The following is a 24,878-nucleotide window of genomic DNA, read 5'->3' on the forward strand; positions in this document are numbered from 1 at the left end:
TCAGCACCAGATTGGTTGTTGAGAATGTTTAAATCTGCTAAAGCACAACTACAGGAATCAAACATGTGTCTGAGCAGAAAGTTGCATCCTCTCCAAATCTACACCATCTGTTTTCTTTTCCCATGCTAATATTGTTGTTTTCCATATCGCTTATATTATAATCATAAAAAAGTAGGCCAAACCATTTCAATAATCTCAGTTCAGAATAATTTATATGAATAATAAAATAGGCTATAACATTGTAAAGCGTTCTGTAAATCATGACAAATTATGCCAAAATGTAGGGTTATATATTTATTTTATTGCATCTAATTGCATGTCCCCCTCAGTTAAAACGGTTGCTACGCCCCTGCGGAATTACAGACCTTCCATGAAACAAACGAAACTAAATGTATAATCTGTTTTGAAAATAAAGCGCATTCAACAATGCATTATATTTGCAAAATTTAGTTGCAGTTTATTACGAATTAAAATACAATTTAAAACTTTTTAAAATAATATAATATATTAATATAATATAAACTAAAATATATATATATATGTATATTATTATTATTTTATTGAAATCGTTTGTATATGTAGGCTGCAATTTTGTAAACGGCTGCAACAACACCTAATTAGTGGTAGATTCTCGTCCGCTCAGTTTTTCATTTAGGCACATAAAAACTCATAAACACACACAAGAAAAACAGTTTACACCTTCACAGTGGTGAACATGAAATATGGTGACATTTATGTTGTGCTTATTAGGATGCACTTTAGTGTGTGTGTGTGTGTGTGTGTGTGTGTGTGTGAGAGTGTGTGTGAGTGTGTGCGTGTTTTTGTGATTTACGAGGACAATTTTGTAAGTTACAAATTAGTAATTACAAGGGTATTATGCTATAAATGTGATTTATGAGGACATTTCTAGTGTCCCCATAATTCAAATCGCTTAAAAATCATACTAAACAATGTTTTATTGAAAATGTAAAAATGCAGAAGGTTTTCTGTGAGGGTTAGGTTTAGGGGTTGTGTTAGGTTTAGAGGATAGAATCTATAGTTTGTACAGTAGAAAAGTCATTATGTCTATGGAAAGTCCTCATAATGATAGGTAGACCAACATGTGTGTGTGAGTGTGTGTGTGTGTGTGTGTGTGTGTGTGTGTGTGTGTGTGTGTGTGTGTGTGTGTGTGTGTGTGTGTGTTGTACTATCACAGTAGGGCTCTTTGGTGAGCGCGCACTATGAGAGTGAGCGCGCTTCTGTTGGTCCACAAGAACATCTTGAAATGATCATGACCTGAAAGAGGGCACGTCGCATTGACTGGGGGCTGGTAAAGGATCTGATGTGGGATGGAGGGAGTGCATTGTGCTGGACATATTACCGTAACCTGAGCAGTTATCGGCCCCCGTTTACTGCTCATGACAGAGGATATGGGTAGGCAGCAGTATACACAAAAATTGATTACAATGTATTTGATTTATTTCTTATTATTTGTAATTGGGTCACACTTTACATTACAACGTTCGCGTTACAGATAATTTACAAAAGTAATGAAACTAAATAACTACTATGTATTAACTTTTTTAATAATTTGTGGAAATGTTTGTAATCATTACATTTTTTAAATGAACAAAGTAATTCATTATAGCTAGCTACACGCGATGGCTCTGTATAATGTCTACAACTCTTTACAGGATACTTCTAATCGAATTGGCCAATAAACACACACCATGACATGAGTAAATAGAAACGCCATCAAATAATCGACATGTTTTGATTGTTGGTAGAATATTTCTATTAAGTATGCCTAAATCATTCTAAAATATAGGCTATAATTAAAGTCTGCCTGTTGAGTAAACCGTTTCTATTCAATAGCATTAAAAACCCATTAAGAGAGAAGCAGACAAACGCCCCCTTGTTAGATTGAACACAACTGATTGTTTTCCCAGGTGTTCAGGGGCCAATTAAAGATTACACTGATACTAATTAGCGTTAGGACATATTTAGAGTCATAAATCCTCATACTGTCCTAGTCCTCGAACCCATAAAAATAAGGGTCATATTTTTCCAAAAAGTAAAACAACCTCAGGCGGGCCCATCTGGAAGTCCCGGTGTCGTGTTACAGATATCTTGAGAGATAAAGAGCTGTGACCAGAGACTAAGAGCTCCTCAAGCTCACAAGTTATTCGCTAATGGATCGGTTTAGTGTTTCAGACCCACCTTACAAACCACACGGTTTCACAAAGACCAAATGTTCCAAAGACAGGCCTCATTGTGCATTTCCAGCAAATATGCTATACAATAACTAAGCAAAAGCAATAGGTATACTTTTAAAGCAACTTTTAGCATTTAAAAATTATGCCAGCCTATACATATGCAGTAAATAATGTGAGGCCTATTTAAAAGTTAATAATAAAAAACTAAAAAGCTCACATTTCATTCGTGTTTTTTTTTCTAATTGAGAAAATTCTAATTAGATGCCTTAGTCTTAATAAATAAAATAATAGAGCTAATATTATTATTTCTCAAGCCTATTAAACACAATCTGTCCGAAATAAGACCTACTACATAGAAGATACGTATACCACAATAATAACATTAATGCAATTTTCAATTAGAAAAATGTTAATAATAATAAAAATGTATTAGCGGATCTTCATAAATCATTTTCGGGGTGCGCAACTGAATTATAAACTAGTATGTGTCCAGAAACGCATGCTATATCTTTCTGTTTCTAATTTCCCAACCCATGAAAACACTCCTGAATCCATCATCACACCTCCTGACCCACTCTACAATTAACAAGGTGTGAAAATGCAACCAAATTAGGCGCCTGGTATAGTACATGATTTATTTGATATATAATAAATTATAGAAAATAATATGGAACAGCTTTTAAATAACTTATAGGAAATGTGTGAAACAATTATGATTAATAGACTTGTGATATCAGGAGGCAATTTAGATGCTGCATGCAAGGCGGTGGAGATGCCCGTGAGGGATTTGTGATCATTTAATAATTGATTTGTAGCCTATCAACGGGAGTGTGAGTGAGTATGTGCGTGTTTGTATGTGTGTGTGTTCAGGGTCTCTAGTTTCAGGCCTTGACGTCCGCCCTCCGGGGAGGAAACGGAACGGATCTGTAGATGCAGTTCTGCTCTGCTGACCGGTTCTAGCACAGACAGGGACGAGCTAATAACGGGATGACGCTGTGCTTGGTTTCTGTCATATACCAACACGGACAATCCACATCCAAATCTAAAGTGTAGGGTGAAAGTAGACCCACAAAACCTGACAACGGACAGTTGTCAAAATTGGAGCTGCATCAACAGATCCAGGATTTTGATATCGGTATAAAGGGGAACTCTGGACGTGGCACTGGGCTTTTATCTTGGGTCTCATTTTGAGGGGAATACATACAGAGCCTTGGCTTGGGGGGATTACGTGGTGGATTTCGTCGAGACACCATGTCAATCTTGCCCTCTTTCGGATTCACGCAGGAGCAGGTCGCTTGCGTCTGCGAAGTGCTGCAGCAGGGTGGGAACATGGAGAGGCTCGGGCGATTCCTCTGGTCCCTGCCAGCCTGTGACCACCTCCACAAGAACGAATCCGTGCTCAAAGCGAAGGCCGTTGTGGCCTTCCACCGGGGAAATTTCCGTGAGCTCTTTAAGATCCTGGAGAGCCACCAGTTCTCTGCGCACAACCACCCTAAACTGCAGCAGCTCTGGCTGAAGGCGCACTACGTGGAGGCGGAAAAGTTGCGGGGCCGCCCGCTCGGGGCTGTGGGCAAATACCGTGTGCGCAGGAAATTCCCTTTGCCCCGTACGATCTGGGACGGCGAGGAGACAAGTTACTGCTTTAAAGAAAAGTCTCGGGGTGTGCTACGTGAATGGTACACGCACAATCCTTATCCATCTCCACGAGAGAAGAGGGAGCTGGCGGATGCAACGGGACTGACCACCACGCAGGTCAGCAACTGGTTTAAAAACAGGAGGCAGAGAGACCGGGCAGCCGAGGCAAAGGAGAGGTGAGATCTTGATTCAAATAAAAATACAAATACAGGTTATAGCCAACAGTTTTGTAGGCTAAGTGAAGTCCAGGAATTAAAGTTGCGCAAACTAGCACGGCCAATTTGCAAAAAAAAATTATAGAGATTAATATTATAAACCAATGATAGATAGATAGATAGATAGATAGATAGATAGATAGATAGATAGATAGATAGATAGATAGATAGATAGATAATCAATTTTTGTTCATTTTATGACTAGCCTTTATAAAAACCAACACAATTTATTTCATAACTGTATATCCCTTATATTATTTCATCATAATTTAATTGGGATTTAAAACATTTTTACACCAACAGAAATAAAAATAGGCTGCAAGAGAGAGAAAAAACTATTTTAGACAGTTTTTTGTTACAGCGAGACAATTTATTAATGCAATGCCAGCCTATACATGGTGTTGATTTAATTTTAGCATTTAATTATTTTTACATTTATACATTTGGTAGACGCTTTTACTCAAATTCAGTGAATCTCAGTTTGTGCTCCCTTGGAATTGAACCCATGACCTTGGCGTTGCTAGCACCTTGCTTTAGTTGAGCTACAGGAACCCCCTGTATATTTGTTCTCTAAAATAGTATTACATTTTAAGCTGAAATATCCTAAACCTTTTCTTTCGTAAATATGAGCTAAAAATAAATAAAGAAATTCAACGATGTTTTCATAAGCGAAAATGTGTGCTAGACAATCAGGAGGATGTGAGAAAGAATTTAATTAACCACAACCCTTTATTAGATTATCACAATCCTTCATAACATTATCATTCCTCAAGAAAAGACAAAAGAGAGTGGTAAAAAAATCTAATTTTTGAGAAAATGAGAAAAGAGAGGGTGAAGGGTGGGTGGGGGTTTTTCTTGTGTTTTCGAACATAAGGCATGATCGGTCCGTTTTTATAATTGTTATTTATTTGTTTGTTTTTAGTTGATGTGATCATTATTTTCTGGTTAAACTCTTTTAAACAATTAAATCATAACTCTATGGTAAAGTTAATTACTTTGTAGCACAGTAATATTGGACCTATTAATTATACGTATAAATATGTGATATTGCTCCAACAGAGAGAACAGCGAAAACAACGGCGTTGGCGGTAATAAACAGAACCAGCGGTCCCCGCTTGACGGAGGAAAGTCGCTCATGTCCAGCTCGGAGGATGAGTTCTCTCCGCCGCAGAGCCCCGAGCACAACCCCGTGCTTCTGCTGGGGAACATTAACCATCCCGGGGCTCCCACATACCCAATGCCCGGCCTCGGTGCACAGCATTCGGTACACAGTATGCAAGGACATCCGCACCAGATCCAGGATTCGCTTTTGGGATCTCTGACATCCAGCCTTGTGGATTTAGGATCTTAGTTCACATTTTAAGCGACAAGACTGGAGCACGTTATAAACGTAGGCCTAATATTACGGTATTACTGCATAGCCTGTTCTTATGACTAAAGAGGACGTTTGCTGAAATAAAATATTCTGTTGCGAAATGCTTAGAAAAGGGAGGAAATCAAAAAAAAGAGTTTGGGGAATTTTGAGTTTACTGGATAAGAGCGAATAAACTGGTAAAACCAGCGAGGGTGATATTTTAGAATATTCACGGTATTGCCCAACAGTAAACCGTAAATAACTTTTAATAATTTATGTAGTTTTCCTTAAAGATTATCTATAGAAATTGCTCTGTATTGGACAGCACGAAGAGCAGGATTTTTTCATGTGAAAATCACTGCATCAAACATCTTTAACTTAACACTATGATTGTGGACAACATTGTTCAGTTGCTTTTTTTAATTATTATTATTTTTATTCAGTTAAGACAAATGTATGAAGCCACTACATTTCATTTACATTTCTAAAAAAAATAATGTGGTTCTCCAGGATTTATTTTAAAACATATTTTTTTTTAACTGTTGGAGTCATCATCATCTGTTTTGAACATTTGTCTTTAACAAAAATAAATAAATAAAACAGTGTGGGCCTAATAATCAAAACAAAAAAAAATCGGAATATATTATATACATAAAAGGCTAAAAAAAAAAAGCTATATATAAAAAAGAAAAAAAGACATATGCCAATCCGCGTGACGTGTCCTAGCCGGAAGAGGGCATGAGCGCGTGAAAAATGAGAACGTCTGAAACGTCAACAAGAAGGTAGAGGGGCAGAGAGACGGCCAAGAGGCGTCAGACTGCGAGTAAGACCAACTGTAACTTTTTGTCTGTTAGATTGTGCAGTCAAAAACTCAACACACTAAATTATAGGTAACTTTAAAGTCTAATAAAGATTTATTACATTCACTGACATCACAAAAAATGCAAGATAGGTGAGTGAGAAAGACAGACATCTGTAAAGGGGACTATTTTTGTTCTGGGCTACCGAAAACGGACACGGATCGGAACACTGCAGCCAAACCACTACAAAATACTCGGTGTTTTTTTTTTTTTATTATTATTTATTTATTTTTTTTCTAGTATCAATTTAACACAACTTAAAACAATTGTCAACTTGGGTTTAAATAAAATTAACCGTTTCATTAAGACCACAAGAAACAAAACACTAGGCTACACATGAGACAAGAAACGAAAACGTTGAATTTGCTGCCTTTAAAGAGATTAAGAAAGATTAAATAAGAAATAAATAAGTAGCTATATAAGCACATTTCCAGTTAGGCATTTCCGCATAATAAAATGAAAACTAATGTTTCAGGATCAGGAATATTCTGCTGCGATCAGCTCGAAATCTCATGAAACTGTGTTGGCCCACCCCAACAACTCCTTCTCTTACCTCGATAGCCTCGTGTCAGGGTAATTGATTCTGACCAGAGAGCGCAGAGGGTTTCCGGGCTCTAATTAAAACCATTCTCCGGGTGTAGTATGGCTTGATTGCATGAACTGGGGGACACCCTTCCTGCTTCCATCCTCAGGGTGATGCACTGCACAACAGGGATATGTCTGTCTGTCTATTCTGAAAATCCCGGTTTCGTTTAGCAATAAACACAGGCAAGAACTTTTAATCAAATAGCTTTAGAATTAGGATTGATTATGGCAGTTTTGACTCTAAGGCCCCCGCACTGTCCAAGACATTATTTGAAGGCCCCCTCGCCCGAAACTAGACATGTCTGATTAAAATAAGTAATCATGGATGATTTTTTACTCTAGAAGTTTCAGAACTAGTCTTTTTATAATATTGTGGCATACATCTTAAAGTATTTTTTGCATTTCAATTAAGTTGGGTTATTTTAATATTTCTTTATTTAAAAAACATTTTAAGTCACCTTGAGGCCCCCTTGGAAGTGTGCTGATGCCCCCTAGTGGGTCCCGGCCCCATGGTTGACCCCCTAGTGGGTACCTGCCCCAAATTCAAGAATTCATACAATTCTTCCATGAACAATACACCAAAGCTGGGCATGAAAGTCAGTTGTGGGTTTTAATCAGCATGTTAATGCAAGACGCATAGACATTCCTTACATTTGCTTTCTTCATGTTGGTAGTTTCTACAAAACTAACAGAAATGTTCAGAAATCTAATAATAAAGTCTCACATAAAATCACAAATATAGGCTTTATTATTTTTTTTGTCTTGGTGACGTGGCCAATTGTCGTGAATGTCTTCATGTGTCTAAACACGGTTAAAACGAGAAACTTTAGCAATATTTGAGTCTGTTCGCATACCTGCATTTTTCTATGCTCTGGACATCACTTTTGTATATTTTTTATACATTGATGCCGTGTTCAATACACCTTTGCATGCTTCAAACAAAAACGAAGCAAATAAATTAATATGGGATAATGTTAAAGAATTCATCTGATTATTATTAAATGGCATTACTGACTTCTCAAAGGTGCAGATTAAATACCACAGAATACTTGCAAACCTGTGACATTCGATCCTACACTCTAGGATTTGGTAGCTTCACCTGCACAGGTTGTCACTCATCCAGAACTCTCAAGGAAACTGATCCATATGGCTTTTTTTTATGGAGAGGGGGCAGCACTGAAGGAGCTTTTTAAGCTAGTCTGAAGAGAGCCAGAATAGTGGGATTCTGTTACCAATGATGCATGGACCTGACAACACTTAAACCAGACCCTCACTGAAAGCATGTGTTTGTGTGAAAGGGATATGGGTGATACATTCGTTTTGAAATCTGAAGCAGATATTTCTCACTGGTCTCAGAAATAACTAATGCTGATAGTGCCTCAAATGAGGCAAAAAATAATAAATTGGCTTACATTTTTATGTTTGAAACATGTCCAGTCATAAGCATTGTAAACTGTATTGTATTTAGTCAAAAACATCAGCACCAGTAACACCTGTAAAAGTAATTCCACTCATGTCAATTGCTCATAAAATATATATTTTTAAATGCTACTTTGAAAATAGGCCAGTTTTTTTAAATATGTAATTAAATTTCAATCCCCAGAGAGAGAGAGTATAAAACTAGGTAGATGGCTCTAGATGGCTTCATTAAAGAAAAACTCAGGAAATTAAAAAAGAAATATGATAGCTTCCTGTTTTTCATAGGGACTTGGAGCATGCTCCTTTAGGGGTTAAACATTACAAGCACACCCTCAACTCGAGTTGACCAATCTTCATCCAGTGGCAAAACCAGTCATGGTGATCTAGATTCACATTGATTATGGAATTCCAGTTAAGCCCAGAGACAATGGGAGAAGTCCAGTTCCTGTTTATTGACAATCTTTAGTATTCCTAAATGGTTTCTGAGCAGGCACAACTTTTCTCTTCTCTTTTTGCTCTCTCTTTTTTCAATCCACTCACATCAACCTGTCCTTTCACTCTTGTGGATCTCTTTTTACCTGAATATTGAAGATTTTTAAACAACAATGTACAGGAACCCAGGGGACCTGTGGACAAAAGATTTGTCAGCACCTACTGTATTATAATATAACATTACACATTTATTGTATAATAGTGCAATAAACTAAGCAAGACAGGCATAATGTGCACACTTGTGTTGAAATAAAAGCAATTTATGGATGAAGAAGCTTCCAGCATACAAAGGAGAACATTTACGAGCATCCATATACACACATTTCTCTTTCACACACATGTACACAACACTTGCAGGTTTTAAATCTCCAAACTCTTTGTCTTACTAACACATTGACTGTTTGGTCATCAAGATGTCAGCACAAGTAGGTTGGATCTTAATTACTGTGGTTGCAGTCTGTTGCTCACTGTAAAACATAGTACATTTTCAATATAAAAGTACTTTATTGGCATAATTGTGTTTACATACAATATTGCCAAAGCATTAATACACAAAACAGATAATGACAAGACAAATAATAATGATAAAATAGTGACAAATAGCAATAAAGATATAATTAAAATAAGGTGCCAGGTAATGAATCAAATAAAATAAAAACTATAATAACAATATACACGATACAATCTAAAATAAAATATGCATTTAACATGACATTATGAACATAAGAAAATAAAAGTACTGTGAATGAATTACATTAAGGCAGTGATTGGTTTCTGAGGGTGTGCAGCTCGAAAATGAATTTAGCTGCAACTGATGCATGATGGTCCTCCCCCAGTAACACCAGCATCTGATCTGTTTCTGCCAAACTTGTGGCATGAGGTTTGAGAGTTTGTGGAGGTATTTCTCTCTCAACTCTGTAAATTTCTCACAGTGAAGGAGAAAGTGTGTCTCTGTCTCGACCTCACCTGTGTCACAGTGAGCACAGACTCGTTTTTCCTTTGGAAGCCATGTTTGTCTGTGTCTGCCTTTTTCTATGTTCAGACTGTGATCACTGAGTCTGTATTTGGTGAGGCTTTGTCTCTGTTTTGGATATCTTACAGTGTGCAGATATTCTGCCAGATTATATGTTCTGTTTAACATTCCAATTTGCTTTGGTTTTTACTTTCATTTTCCCAATGGTCCAAATATGAATTTTTGCTTTCTTTTATGATTTGGTTTATTCTGATTTGGTTTTGTTCAGCAGTGCTGGACTGGTGTTTGTTAGTTGTTAGTGGGTTTGTGAGTTTCAGAGCCAGCTGACAAAGTCTCTTCTGCCATCTAGTGGTAATATTAGGCATCACATAATATTATCAAAATGCCTTGGCATTCCGACTACATTCTAAAAAAATAATTAATTAAACTCTATCTGAGAATTCCACCAATTTAACAATGCGTTTAGAACCTTTGTTAAAATTATGAACATTAAAAGGAAAATCCCAGAGAAAGAAAGATAAACTGCTAGTGTAAATGAGGAATCTGAGCCTTAAAACTGCACATGTAGCTTCTGTATAGTATATGTGTGTCAATGTTCAAAAGACACTGAGATACTCTAGAAAGACTTGTAGACTGGCAAATAATAAACTAATTAAAGGCTTATTTTATGATAAGTTTGTTACTTTGGCGAGGCCTTTCTGCCCTGTAAGGGAATAGGACTTATAAAAACTACATAACCATCTGGGTAGCTGAAATAGCAAAAAACATGAACATACATACAATACAAACATACAATAATTTCTTATAAACAATACCAGTGAGATGCAGAATTCCAGAGAAATCCAGAATTCCAGAGACATTGCACTGCTGATCTTAGAATCAGACTTTTACAACACTGTGTTGGAACACAGAATAGAATGGGTAAATAAACCATTTAGAAAGCACAACAGAGAGCATTAGTAGTTAACTTGTTAAACATTAAACCGTAGCATATAAAAACAAAACGTCATTAAACTTTACTCAATTTAGTAAAAGAATAATTACTTTGGTAAGAAAGGGTTAAACACAGTCACTCAAATCTCATTCAATAACATCAGTAATGCATATATAAGTATTATTTATAAGTTTAAAAACTGTTGCCGGTCAAAGTTGTGAAATTAATATTATTATAATTGTACTTTTGTAAGAATTTAGTTATGAAAAGTAGGCCAAAGATACCCTGTCTGTCATTCAGGACTATGGCATGCACATACTGCTGGGTGTCATTAAAATTATTTTATTTATTTAATCTAAAATATAGTGAACAATGGCTTTGCAGCTTTGCAGGCTTTGCAGCTTTGCGTGTCTAGGGGGAGGCTGGGGGAGGCAGTGCCTCCCCTAGGATAAGCTCTGCCTCCCCTGAGAATTTGAGAAATAATCTGTCCATCTGTTGTTTTGAGTGTAGCCCCGAATGTATTTTGAATAGTTGACTGACAAATATGAAACCGGACAATAGCCTATGTAAACCCCCGAAATCATAAGTTGCCTTATTTCATTGTGCTTTGGCTTTGCACATACTGCATACAGCCTGTAAAAATAGACATAGGCATAATCTAGCCTATAGAATAAGTTCCTTTGCTGTCGGTAGCCTATGGGCGACTCCGTTTCTTCCTCTCTGTTGAATATGCAGCAGGTAGAGGAGGAGCTTGCACAGTCGTTGACATCAACTAACGTTACTTAGTGGCTAGTTAACTGCAATTAGCAGGAAAGACAGCAAAAATGAAGCAAATGAGGCTTTGGGGATTTTTCCGAAAGAAGTCAGTTGGTAAGAATTCACATTTGTTTTTGTCCTTAAAGTCTTAAGATCATCATCTAACTGGCTTCCACCCACAGTAGGCTAAACCTCAAGAGTTGTAGCCTCTAACCTCCTTAACTAAATTGATGCATCATGGTAGCTCCGAGTTAACGCAGTCGCCACTCACGCCGGAGATTGTGGTTCGAGCCCCGTTCGGAGTGTACTTTTCTTGTTTATCAGGTGTTGTTTTCGCTAAGGATAACCAATAAGCATTAACATAAAATGTATGTGTGACTTGTTTTGTGATATTAGTTTGTCGGAAATATACACATTGATTTGATTAAATGGTTTTGTAGAGTGTAGCAAAGATGAGCTACAGACTGAGGAGCAGCAGCTGTGCCAGAATCAGGCATGGAAACCGGTAACAATTAATAAGTCACTTTACTTTAGAGAAAGTTAAAAGTGAAACATTGTTTATCTCAATGATCCTAATGAAAGGATTTTGACAGATGAATTATTCTCATAGAGATGATGAGAATTATATACAGTTCGATGCCATAGTGTGTCAATTAACTTAGACTAAATTCATTCATGTACTGCTTTAACTTAGGATCTTATACATCATTTTGACTATTTATGTCAAAAAATATAAATTATTTATATTCAATATTTTTTTACCTCACTTTACTCACTATAATATAACTCTTTTGTGATGACTTTATGTTAATGTACATGAAAATTCAAGAATCATGATAGATCTAAGCGCAATCCCACTGATCTGCTCTTCCCAATACATTTTCTTCAATGGTGTTGGTCCACAATTTGACATATGTAGCACTTGATGAATTAGTTGTTTGAAGCTGATTTGCAATAAGTTATGTGCTGTATCTGTTCTTTTGCATCACAGATGATTCAGGGAGGAGAGAGGATGTTGAGGATAGTACTAGAGTGGAAGATTTAGGAACTGTAGAAACAGGCCCAGCCAGAGCAAAACTCAAAGAATACCCTCTCACCAGCTTTGGACTACAGAGAAGTGGTTGCTAGTGTGAAAATAAAATTGTCTGGGCTAAGCCCCGGATGTCCTTCAATGCTGGAAACGCCTCTGCATCTGATGATAAATTACAATTTAAAAGTGGATTTTTTGTGCATATTTTTCCATCGCTAGCAGATGAGTGAGGTCTGACACAACAAAAATCCAGTTTAAGCCCTATAGTCTAATAGGGGCCCTGTGCCTATCTCTGGGTTCCTGGCTTAGAAAAAGATATGCACTAAAACAGATTGTGTGTAGTATAGCTTAATTTTGCGCAGATTTTTTCAATTGTTTATGTTGCCCCCCCAAACAAGCCAAATGCCCCCCCAAACATGATATCCTGGTAACCCCTCTGCTTTGCAGTAATCAAAAAAAAAAAAAAAATTATATATATATATATGTATATATGTGTGTGTGTGTGTGTGTGTGTTCCTCGTACGTCTCCGATAAAAAAACAAGCAGAAATATTTAATTATGTTGCACATAATGGACGAAACTCGATTAAATGGACAAACGATTAAGTAAACCTACTACGTGTTGCGCTACTAATTTAGTGATTCAGGAAACCAAGCCTAAACTGACTAAACTTTGATCAAGAGACTTGTCTCCCCCTTTTGAACAACAGGAGGAATTGCATCATAAACACTTGACAAAACACTGACCCGTTATTCCTCTAGTCCTACATTTAATACAAATCACCACCTTTTTATGAACTTTAAAGCCATGGTAGTGCTGAAGGATGTCCCTTTTGCTATTGTTTGTGTATTGCTTTGAAATCTCAAATGAGTGGAGTGAGTCTCTAGCCCAGTGCAGTATACATAAATGTGCTTCACACTGAGTGAATGAGCCTATTGCTATAGTAGGCATATCAGATATTACAAACTATTAATTTTATTCTTATGAATACTTCCCAGTCTGAAATTTAGTGTTAAAACATACATTATAAGTGAACAGTAAAATAATTTAGATTTCATGTCAATCAAGGTTGCCAGTGGGAAGCTAAACCTATTTATGTACAAGCCTTACCCTCTCTAGCTCTACTTAGACATGTGGCAAGAGTGAGAAACACTAATGCTACAAAGGCTGAGTGTGGCAATACCCTTTTAAGGTTCAAATAAAATAAATTATCAGTAAGAGGACTTCAGGTGGACTTCAGAATAAGCGATTCCTGAATTGTCACAGTTGCTCTTTACGTCTATAACTGTTAGTGGACTTGCTAAATGACAAGTAATGAGTTATGGATGACCATTTTTCAAGTGTTAAGTCTTGTGGACCCTGAACAGCTCACAGTCGCACCCAAGTAACTTGAGTTTATTGAGAAGCTGTCAAGCTTCGAGACTCTCAAGCTTCAGATCGAGCATAATTAACTGCTGACTATCGTTTTTCAATAACATACTATCATGCCAGTTTTTTCAAAACAATATGTACTTACCTCCAGTTATTGTTGGATTGAAATTCACATGACTTTTCTTGACAGTTCCTTTTTGAGGTCGTTTTACAAGGCCTCACCCGAAAGGCAGTATATTATCTTACTAACCTCACGGATTTATACAGTGACAGACAGACGAGAACAGACTGTGATTATTGATTTGTCTGGAATGATCTGACCAGAAACAGACATAAGACCATACCTTACATTTATGCTGCTCAGTTTTTAATAGCTCAAACATTCCTTTGAGAACCACAAGATTATGAATAGTGTTCAGATGAAGAAAAACCTCAGTGAAATTGTTGTACTTTATGACACTCTAGTTAATACTGTTCAATTGTTTGGAAGCAAACTGATTTGTTCATCACATGTAGATGGAGATTTGTTATATCATACACAGAATTTAGCCACAGGGGAAATGGCTCATAGGGTACATTTGATAGATTAAAAATGCAGGATTTCAGTGATGTAAAATGGTATAAATGAATAGTAGGTTTCAACTGGGCTCTTTTTATTTTATTTTCTCCCAAAACACAAATCAGCAACAAAAAGTACCAAAGTACTTTCTTTAACACTTGTTTGTCAGTATACACAGCAAAAATGTACTGATCTAGGAGATATTTGTCTAAAGTTTGATTTTGAGGTAATTTTATCTCATATTTAATAATGTTTTTTAAATGTTGCAAATTTAAGTAGCTTATGAGAATCCCTGAAATGATCACATTTATTTTTAGACAAAATATGTATTTAGGTATTTTTAGTTTTGTTCAAGATGATTAAATCAAAGTTTTAATAATTGATCAATAAGTGAAAGGATAGTATTTGAGGTAAAAAAGCTCCCGTGTCGCAGGGGCTAAAGGCCCCTATAAAACACATTGTTTCTCTTAAGTGGGGTGAATGTATTTGTTGTGTAGAATGTTCAGTGGGTGGCTCACATATCCAATCACAATGGAGATTCGTTTGTTTATAGAATACTTGAGATGTTATGAAATGTCAAATGTGATTATCTATTGTCCCTATATTTACACGATATCACTTTAAACACCCTGAGGACCCTTTTTATGTTATTATATTTTCGCACAAATTAGGTTGCTCCATAAGTATTCAATATAAAGAAATGAATGTTTTCAATCTTGATACACCTTGTGACCAAAAACAAAATAAAAAAAAACATTGTCCTTAAGGTGTGTTTTTAGCCCCGTTGTACACGCAATGCTACGGGAACCTGTTAATTATACGGACAAGAAGGTGTTTCTTGGCACGTTGCTGTCCAAGGTGCTGAATGGCGGCTCGTTCAGTGCGATTCCATATGATTGACTTGGACAACTACAATCGTTTTGGTGATTTAGGTTACATCCGGAGTCTGTTGACATTCAAGTATGTAGACCATATATAATATTAAGCTATTCAAATAAACAACTTTTGATTCACAACGACTCTTTTTGAGACTCCAATATTTCGTTCAAAGCCGTAGCAATTTTGGAACTAATTATTGCGTCACTGATTAATTCATAATTTTAAGTCGCTTTGGGGAAAAGAGGTGGCTACGAAGTAAATAAAGTTTGGAACAATCGAAAAAAGTTTTTAATAGTTTCACAATTCCGAATTATACTTATATCTGAGAGATTGTGGCCTAGTTTCAGTAGGCTGAGGCCGGAAATAGAACTGTCTAAAAGGGCAGTGGTTGGGGGTCGTGCAACACCACATTTGACCACTGGAGGACGCATAAAAAAACATGATTTGTTTTTTGGGATAACCAGTTGTGAACATGGAATAAATATATTCATTAAAGTAAGCTATAAACACGTCTTGAGACTCATTGTACAGATTTATAAGGCATTAAAGGCATTATAAAGGCATTAAAAGTATCCGTACAAGGTTACGTTTTGTTGTGTAATATATATATATATATATATATATATATATATATATACATACGCACACACACACACACACACACACACACACAGAGATGGAGAGAGAGAGAGAGAGAGAGAGAGAGAGAGAGAGAGAGAGAGAGAGACTTTAGTTGGCATGCATGCTGCTTTTCCATTCACAGCGGTTTGTGCAATGCTTTTTGCTGAACAATTAGTTTTTCACAAGGGCATGAACAGGTTTTATCTATATTACCACCCACTCTGAAGAGAAAGTTTTATACACCTGTGCATCCACCTCCAACAATCTGGATTTTGTACCAAATACATCACCAAAACACTTTTTAAAATTGTGTATTATTATGGAAAATTTGAGCATGAAGCATATGACTAGTTGAACTAAAGAAACGTTTTAGTAACATTTACTTTATCTAGCCATATGCGTATCCATTAATTCCTCGACATTCAGTAAAGCTGGCATCGCAGTTGAATGTAATTTTAAATATAGCAATAGATGGCTAATATTTTTCCTTGCTAATTAATTTTCCAAAGCAATTTGAGCTACAATGTTACATGAAAGGTGATCTATCAATTCCGTATTGTTTATTATTATTAGTACTACTACCATGATCTCTGGGCATTAAAGGGTTAAAATAAACGATCGAGAAAGTGACACAAGCACTCACACTAATGAAAAAAGTTTGGATGTCTGTACCTTTAGCAAACCCAGCTTGAGTTTGTATGCTGAGGTTTTGGCCAGGGGAGGGCGGGTGCTTCATTGTTATCTCTGCGCTCTCCAACTCGTCATTAGTGCTGATTACCGTTGACCAGTTTGACAACCTTATTGACTGCTAAAAAGACTTTTTCATAGTCCCACCCTGCACTCCCCAGAGCTCAAAAGGAACGGAAATGTTCCACCATTCTGTATCCAGTGTTTAAATAAAGGCTTGCTCCTTTCCCCTCCCTTACGTTGCCTCCTATTTTTCTCTTTTTTCTTGGAAGGAACACTTGGTTTGGCCCCGCCGTTGTTCGGACTGAAAGAAGATTGAAAAATACAGCTTGTGCTTTTTATTGGGAGCGTTAATGAATGGCGCGGGTTAAACCCAGGTGCGCACCCTAAACTCTTCAGGCAGTTGGGAAACAGAGGCGCCGTGCTCCTTCACTCATTTACGAAGCAAACAAGTTATGCAAAATATTTGTAGCCTTTGATTATTCCTCTAAACCTGAAACATATACATATATATATATATAGGCTAAACTAATTTTACGTTTGATACTTGTAAACTTTCTTCTTTGTTTCTGCCAATTGACAAAAAATTAAAATAAATTAAATTTGCTTATGAAAACGATTAATTAAAAACAATACGTTAAAGACATATTTATTTATATATTAGCTATGTATTTCATGACATATAATCTAGGTACTACTATGTTGTTATTATATAACAGCTGATTAAAGAAAATCAGAACGAATATCTGGATAGGATACATCAATGATTCAAGGCGAATATCCAACCACGTTTAAATGATAATTGCGGTCAATTGTAGAATCATGTAGCTACTAAAACAACTGAGTGAAATACATAACAGAATTGCTATAAAACATTCGTGTGCATCTACTGGATGAATTATATTGCAATTAAGTACAACATAGTCATATATTTGCAGCAAATCTTAGCACTCCCAGTTCTCATTTGATCAATTATTTGTACTGAACCTTGGTTTGGCCACACTAGTAGGCTATATCGTCTTTATCTGCTCAGGGTGTACACGGGAAAAAACCTCCATGATGATTAATGAAACACAGGAGCGCAGCTCGGTTTGTGTTGACATCCAGGAGAGCGTCTCGGCCTTTCGCTGACCTCGTGCTGTCAGAGCGCATTAAACCACGGGAAGCATTTAAGCCAATTACTGCTCGAGTGTGAGAGTGAAAGAGCCCGCAGAGAGGCATTAAAACATGTAACATATTTGATCCCCGTCTGTTCCAAATTTGTTATGGAATATGCAATGTTTTGCAACATATGACATTCACATTTTGAAAGGTATGTGTTCAGTTTCGGGTAAACACACTGGGCCATGTTAAATATAGACATTAAATAACATTACACGCATATAAGCCCAATTGGAGTTAAGATAGACTCGTTAATACACAATAAAACACCTCTCTGAATATGCGGTCATTGCTTGGGTCAACAGTGATTTTATTCTTTTATGCGCAGTACGCACAACAGAAATGAGATTGAAAATCACACAAATAATTTTAAAGATATTTTAAATATATTAAGCAAATAAACATCGTATATATATATATAAACAAACAAGTGAACATTAAAACATTATTCAGTCTTTTCATCATGAAGTACACACACATACAACAGTAAATATGGGTTTGGCCCAGACATTTAAGGTTTTTGTTTTTCCCAAAAGCTCCCTATTCCTGTCTTCACGAAAAGACGACCACATTTCTTTTGTTGATCATATCAACAAATGGAAATTGAATTTAAGTCACGCATTCCTTTCAACCTTCACGTTTTAGCCTATGTGCTCCCTTTTGGGCCGGTTACAGGCACTAAAGTTTTCGTTTTTGTTGTTTGATTGTCTCTTACAGTTCTCCTGTTTGCTCTTTTGAAGCCTGACGTTAGATGTCGCATTCACTGTCGCTAGAGGTGATGGAGATGGCGGAGGTGGCTGCCTTGTTTGAGAGACTGACCTCAGGGCTTGAGGCAGGACCCAGACGGTCTACTGTGGTGTCATCATCTCCTAGCGATCTGACCGAGCCACCGGACAGAACCTGCTGCTGTAGCCTACAAGGATGAAGAGAGACAGTCAAAATGTCAACGAGGATGCATTAATGGTGGAATATTTGTGGATATTTGAAATATCGGAGTAGGTTTTTTTTTTAAGCTCCAATCCTTTATGTTGTAATGTCCGTCTGTCAGACACAAAGACGCGTGAAAATATTTCCTTGAATAATCCAACAAAAACATGTTGATAAACTTTTTTCCGAATACAAGAGCAAATCACGTGTTCGAGCATTTAAAGCATAGCCTATAAAAAAATAAATGCATTCCGTTATCTTGACCATCTGTCATCGATTAAAAATTTAGCATGACAATTCGAGATATAGCCTATATCAGAGCAGAACTGAGAAATCTGTTCTGTCTTGTTTTCAAGCTTTCTGACCCAAAGATACATTTGTAAAATATTTATGTAAAACAAGATATATTATTATTATTATTATTATTATTATTATTATTATTATTATTGGTAAATGGTGCCGAGTAAGCGGAGAAGTGCAAAATAATGAGAAAAGTATTGTCAATATACGTGAACAAAAGAGTATTTGCCAACTTGTTGATTTGGACACATATTTTGAGTTAAAGTAAGCGAGAATATCCAACTTAATTTAATGTCTTTCGGAGAACTGATAATAATAACAATAAGGCAGGCTAATACAATAAAAGCAATTGTCAATGGCACATGGCCGGTTGTGGTAGTTATCACACGTTGACGTCTGTATTTACCTGTTCTTGGCTGCTGCAGCCCGGTCTCTCTGTCTCCGGTTTTTAAACCAGTTCCCCACTTGTGTGGGTGTGAGTCCAGTCGCCTGCGCCAGCTCTCTCTTTTTACTCGGGTTCGGGTAAGGGTCCTGCAGGTACCACTCTCTCAACAGATGCCGCGTCCTCTCTTTAAAGCAGTGGGTTTTCTGTTCGCCGTCCCATATCGTTCGAGGCAATGGAAACTTCTTTCGCACGCGGTACTTGTCCACTGGTCCTAAAGGACGCCCACGGAGTTTTTCAGCTTCCTGATAATGCGCCTCCAGCCAGAGCGCCTGCAGCTTCGCGTGCGAGTCCTTGGTAAATTTGTGGTTCTCCAATATGTGGTAGAGCTCGCGGAGGTTGCCCGCGTGAAAGGCCACGACAGCGCGCGCGCGCAGGACGGACTCGTTCTTTCCGAGCACTTCGCAGGCGGACGGCGCCACGGGAAGTGACCAGAGGAAGCGCCCGAGCCTTTCCACGTCGCCGCTTTCCTCGAGCGTCTCGCAGACCCCCGCGACCTGCTGGGGGCTGAAATTTAAGATGGGCAGCTGGAACATGGAGACTTGATATCCTTCCTGACGGTTATCTTACTTTTTTGGTCCTCCTGTCTGGTGTTGCTCCTCGTCCGTTGAGCCCTTCTTTTTATGCAGTATCTTTGTCAAATCCAGACTAACCGTAAATGGCAAAAGTTAACAGCTGTTTCAAAAAAATGTGCAGAGGAGCTATGCCGTGCGGCAGGCTCAAGCAGCCTGGACGGCAAAATCTCTTCTTTGATTGTGTGTGTGAGCATTCAAAACTGTACCCCAAGGTGTTTCTTAGAAGAAGAAGAAAAGAAGAAGAAAAAAATATAGCCCATGCTGCCGATATTCTACTGGACTTGTCAGATTGGCTGCTTGGTTGCCATATACACACGTCAGTCACTGTCAGATTTGCCAATCATGCGTGATGCTGCACTAGATTTCAGCACCACCCAGCGCGCAACAGCGCCTTTCAGAGAAAACGTCAAAGCATCATTTGACCTTTACGTGTGTGCTCAGAGAGATTGTATGTAATGTTGTCATTTGGTGGAAATCTGGAAGCAACCCCCTCTGAGACGTCGATAAAACGATGGGAAGGAGTGTCCGTTAAAATACCGCTCTCCTGTGTTGAAAGACACAGTAACACTTTCCATGAAGCCTGTAGATATAATATATAATAAAGGTCATTTTAATGCATCAGAAATAATTGTAATCACAGTTATAACAATTTAAAAGTTATAATCGAGTCCCATTTAGATATGCCTCGTTACAGAGGTAAAGTTCATTCTGTGGGAAATGCCTCATATAATTTTCCACAGATAGCCTACACATAAATTCATCTCTGCACGAGGGAGCTGGTCGCTGTCATGATTCACCGCGTTGCGTACATCATATACAGGTGCATCTAAACAAATTAGAATATCGTGGAAAAGGTTTTTTGTTGTTGTTGTTGTAGGCTAATCTTGATGATTAAGGATTACATTTTATGGAAATCAAAATTCAATATCTCAAAATATTAGATAATACAGAAATGTCGACCTTCTGAAAAGTATGTTAATTTATGCAATCGATACATGGTCGGGACTCCTTTTGCACAAATTACTGCAAATAATTATTGCTCAGTGGTGCAAAGTTCTCTTTTCAGATGAAAGTGAATTTTGCATTTCATTTGGAAATCAAGGTCCCAGAGTCTGGAGGAAGAGTGGAGAGGCACAGAATACAAGTTGCTTGAAGTCCAGTGTGAAGTTTCCACAGTCAGTGAAGATTTGGGGTGCCATGTCATCTGATGGTGTTGGTCTACTGTTTTATCAAGTTGAGAGTCAATGCAGCCATCTACCAGGAAATTTTTGAGAACTTCATGCTTACATCTGCTGACAAGCTTCATGGAGATGCCGATTTCCTTTTCCAGCAGGATTTTGCACCTGCTCACAGTGCCAAAATTACTAGTAACTGGTTTGCTGACCATGGTATTACTGTGCTTGATTGGCCAGCCAACTCGCCTGACCGGAACCCCAGGGGTATTGTCAAGAGGAAAATGAGAGTCACCAGACCCAACAATACAGACAAGCTCAAGGCCACTATCAAAGCAACATGGGCTTCCATAACATCTCTGCAGCGCCACAGGCTGATTGCCTCCATGCGACGCCGCATTGATGCAGTAATTCGTGCAAAAGGAGCCCCGACCAAGTACTGAGTGCATAAATTAACATGCTTTTCAGAAGGTCGACAATCATCAATTAAACCAAAATTAATCATCATTAAAACAAAAAAAGGCTTGAAATATTTCACTTTATGTGTAATGAATCTAGAATATATGAAAGTTCCACTTTTTGAATTAAAAAAAGTTAAATTAACTTTACCACAATATAATTTTTTTTTAGATGCACCTGTATATATTTATATATTAAACATCAATGCATTCATTGAATGTGTTCAGTCTGACATTCTGAACTCATCTTATAGGTGATAGCTGAACAAGAAGCCAGTGTAGCCTACTCTACGGACTCTCACAGACCACAAAGATATCCAGCTTCTTAAATCTACACTGAGGATCATAGTGTGATTGGCGACAACGTTTCTCAATTATCCTTAGATCAGGGCAGGTTAAAACCATACAATGATCGCATGACTGTCAGCCGTAACTCCTTAAGAATGAGGGGTAGACATAAGACGATTATAACATTTGTTTAATCAATCTCATTGTAGTTTTTAATGCCAACCACAAATATTGTAAACAAAGGATTTGCAAGGCTATATGTTGACCAGCCGTAGACACAGCACTGTCTGTAAACACTAATGTTGTCATTACTGGACAAATCAAGTAGTCTTAATACTTGAAATGTTAAGTTTTGGGATCATAACTAAAACATCTATGCTTGAACTTCTTTATCTTAAAAATCCATAGACTTAAGATTTTAAGTGTTAATAACTCAAACGATTTGAGTACAAAATTGAGGTTATGGGGAATACTCCCTAGTGCTAGAATGATTTAATTACGTTTCCTTGGTCAAAGTTAACTTATGGATGCATTTAAATATTTGTTAATATGAATTCATAGACATTTTATCACTTTCGTAGTATTATATATGCTGTTTTTGCAAATAGTTGTTTCGACTGGTGTGATCGGTGTCTCCTTAGGTCAAGTTGGACCCTGTTAACTCCATCTCATCCATTCTCTTTGTGCATGTGCAACTGCAGTACAGGCATATATGCATTTGTTTGGGGAATTTAAGTTTATTTTATGATTCACCTACAGCAGAATCAGTAATAATCTTCTTTATTTGAGTTGTGTTATAGTATGATCTAAAATTAAGTAAATCCAATTCAAATTATTAAGTAGAAACAGCAATATAGCAAATCTGAGTTTAGTCTATTTGCCTAGTTACCTTAACATGAATAGTTAAGTTCATTGTATATGGCCACTAAGTTAAGTGAACTTGAGGCCATTCCTCAATTCAATTGATGAATGAGTTAAGTCAACTTATTAGTGTTTTCAAAGTGGGGAAAAAGATGTGGTTTGTCATGGTGCAACAAGGGGTGAGATGCAGCAATGATATATTTAGATCTCTAAATATTTCATACAGTTAGACCTAACATAATATCATTGGGCATATTTTTCCACTAAGTCACCCAGTAATAGATGGCTTTTGATATCATTCGATGACTCTTCTCAATAAATAATGACTTTAGAAAACATGAACTTTGCAAGGGAGGGAGATTGGGGCTGAGTAACAGAATTTTTGGCAGCTTAACAGATGTGCAGTAAATTCTCATGGCTTAAAATTCAAAATGTTTATTTGTGTCCAACTATCCATTTCTCTTCAAACCACATTCCTAAAACAAATGTCATTTCTGCGAACAGCACAGTCAGTCAAACTGCTACAACAGAGAGACATTTAGACTGCCAAATCAAGGTAGTAATCCGGCAGACTCATTCATTCCCCAGATGTTCTTGTGATCTGTAACTTCAGAGGCAAAATGACCCTGTGTGTCATGCATATGCCAAAGTGTGAGCCCGAGATTCAACATGCACAAAGTGAATAAAAAGGATTACACATAATGTATTGCCTGACACTGCTATCACTGAACGAGTGAACAGGGGATGAGGGGAAGGGGGTTGTAGTTAAAGAGTGACACTCATACAAAGAGTTCTGTTTTCTAGTTTTTCTCTGTCAAAATGCACAAACCAGGCATGTTAAGCCATAAATTCTCTGAATCCTTCATTTTAACTTCCACAGATATAAATCATGAGCATAACTTTGACTTTAGGGTATACTGAGTATATTTGTAACAGTTTTTGCTATAGTACACAAATATTGACCAGAATTAACATGCCATTTCTTCACATGAAATGCTTTTATATACCTACTAACAAATTAAATGTAAAAAATCTGCATAGTTTAAAATTTCCACAAATAGTTAGCTAAGGAGCGCATTTGTTACAACTGTCCTTGTGATGTATTGATACACTACTGGGACAGTTGTAACACTCATTGTAATGTGCTAAAAAGGTCGTTGATCTACCTTAAGTAAAATATATAGACACATTTTATACTCTGTGATTGTTTGAAACATTTCTAATGCTTGCGTATGTATTATTTTTCACACATCAAGCTGGTATCCACTTCTTGTTTTTCCTTACCCTGATACACACACATGCAAACAAATAAAATATAAAATCATATTTTTGACTAAACCTACTTAACAAAATCATTTACACTGCATGACCTGCTGACCATGGCATGATTGTTGGTGCCAGATGGGCTGGTTTGAGTGTTTCTATAACTGCTGATCTCCTGGGATTTTCATGCACAACAGCCCGAGTTTACTCAGAATGGTGCCAAAAAAACAACAAAAAAAAAAAAACAACAACCATTGAACTGATGGAAATGTCTTGTTAATGAGAGAGGTCAACGGAGAATAGCCAGACTGGTTCGAGATGACAGAAAGGTTACGGTAACTCAGATAAACACTCTGTACAATTATAGTTAGCAGAATAGCATCTCAGAATTCACAACACTTCAAACCTTGAAGTGAATGGGCTACAAAGGTAGAAGACCATGTCGAACACTTTATTAGGACCATAGTGTTTCTACTAAATTGCTCAGTGAGTCTATCTGTCTATCTTACTGTAAAATGTATGACTGTCTATTTGTCTTGCTTACTTATCTAAGCTTTCTGGCTGAATAAAAGCTAATGAAAGTAAGGTGCATTTGCAATCATGTTTCTTGTACAGCGAGTACAGTTGTTACACAGTGTTATGTCTGTCCTCTGCGAACAAAGCTAAATTATGTCATCGCTTTTTTCCACAATCAAAAAGTAAAGTTGCTGATGCACAATGCAACTGCATCCTGAATCCTGGTTGTCCCTGTTCGACAGTCAACAGTTTATTATCAAATTATTAAATGAACCACCATAGACCGTAACACCTGTGTACAAAAATGCACAGAAATACGTAAGTTCTGAGTGGAAAGGCTTATGTCCATG

General features: G+C 37.2%; 2 protein-coding genes across 2 annotated transcripts; one reads left to right on the forward strand and one right to left on the reverse strand.

Annotated features, from left to right (window-relative positions):
* The first annotated feature begins 3,156 nt into the window (after positions 1 to 3,156).
* Positions 3,157 to 8,139, forward strand: six1a (SIX homeobox 1a). The gene is made up of 2 exons (XM_052151112.1): positions 3,157 to 4,006; positions 5,105 to 8,139. The coding sequence occupies exons 1-2, from the start codon at positions 3,447 to 3,449 to the stop codon at positions 5,394 to 5,396; spliced, it is 852 nt and encodes a 283-aa protein (XP_052007072.1). The 5' UTR covers positions 3,157 to 3,446; the 3' UTR covers positions 5,397 to 8,139.
* Positions 8,140 to 18,187: 10,048 nt separating this feature from the next.
* On the reverse strand, positions 18,188 to 20,121 carry six6a (SIX homeobox 6a). The gene is made up of 2 exons (XM_052151114.1): positions 19,360 to 20,121; positions 18,188 to 18,639 (listed from the first exon to the last, which is right to left on the reverse strand). The coding sequence occupies exons 1-2, from the start codon at positions 19,929 to 19,931 to the stop codon at positions 18,474 to 18,476; spliced, it is 738 nt and encodes a 245-aa protein (XP_052007074.1). The 5' UTR covers positions 19,932 to 20,121; the 3' UTR covers positions 18,188 to 18,473.
* Positions 20,122 to 24,878: the final 4,757 nt, after the last annotated feature.

The sequence above is a fragment of the Xyrauchen texanus genome, chromosome 20, assembly GCF_025860055.1.
Source record: "Xyrauchen texanus isolate HMW12.3.18 chromosome 20, RBS_HiC_50CHRs, whole genome shotgun sequence".
Lineage (NCBI taxonomy): Eukaryota > Metazoa > Chordata > Actinopteri > Cypriniformes > Catostomidae > Xyrauchen > Xyrauchen texanus.

Coding starts and splice junctions, on each gene's coding strand:
- six6a (XM_052151114.1), bottom strand. CDS start 19,931: ATGTTCCAGCTGCCCATCTTAAATTTCAGCCCCCAGCAGGTCGCGGGG. Junction 18,640..19,359: donor GCTGCAGCAGCCAAGAACAG/GTAAATACAGAC, acceptor TCATCCTTGTAG/GCTACAGCAGCAGGTTCTGT.
- six1a (XM_052151112.1), top strand. CDS start 3,447: ATGTCAATCTTGCCCTCTTTCGGATTCACGCAGGAGCAGGTCGCTTGC. Junction 4,007..5,104: donor GCAGCCGAGGCAAAGGAGAG/GTGAGATCTTGA, acceptor TTGCTCCAACAG/AGAGAACAGCGAAAACAACG.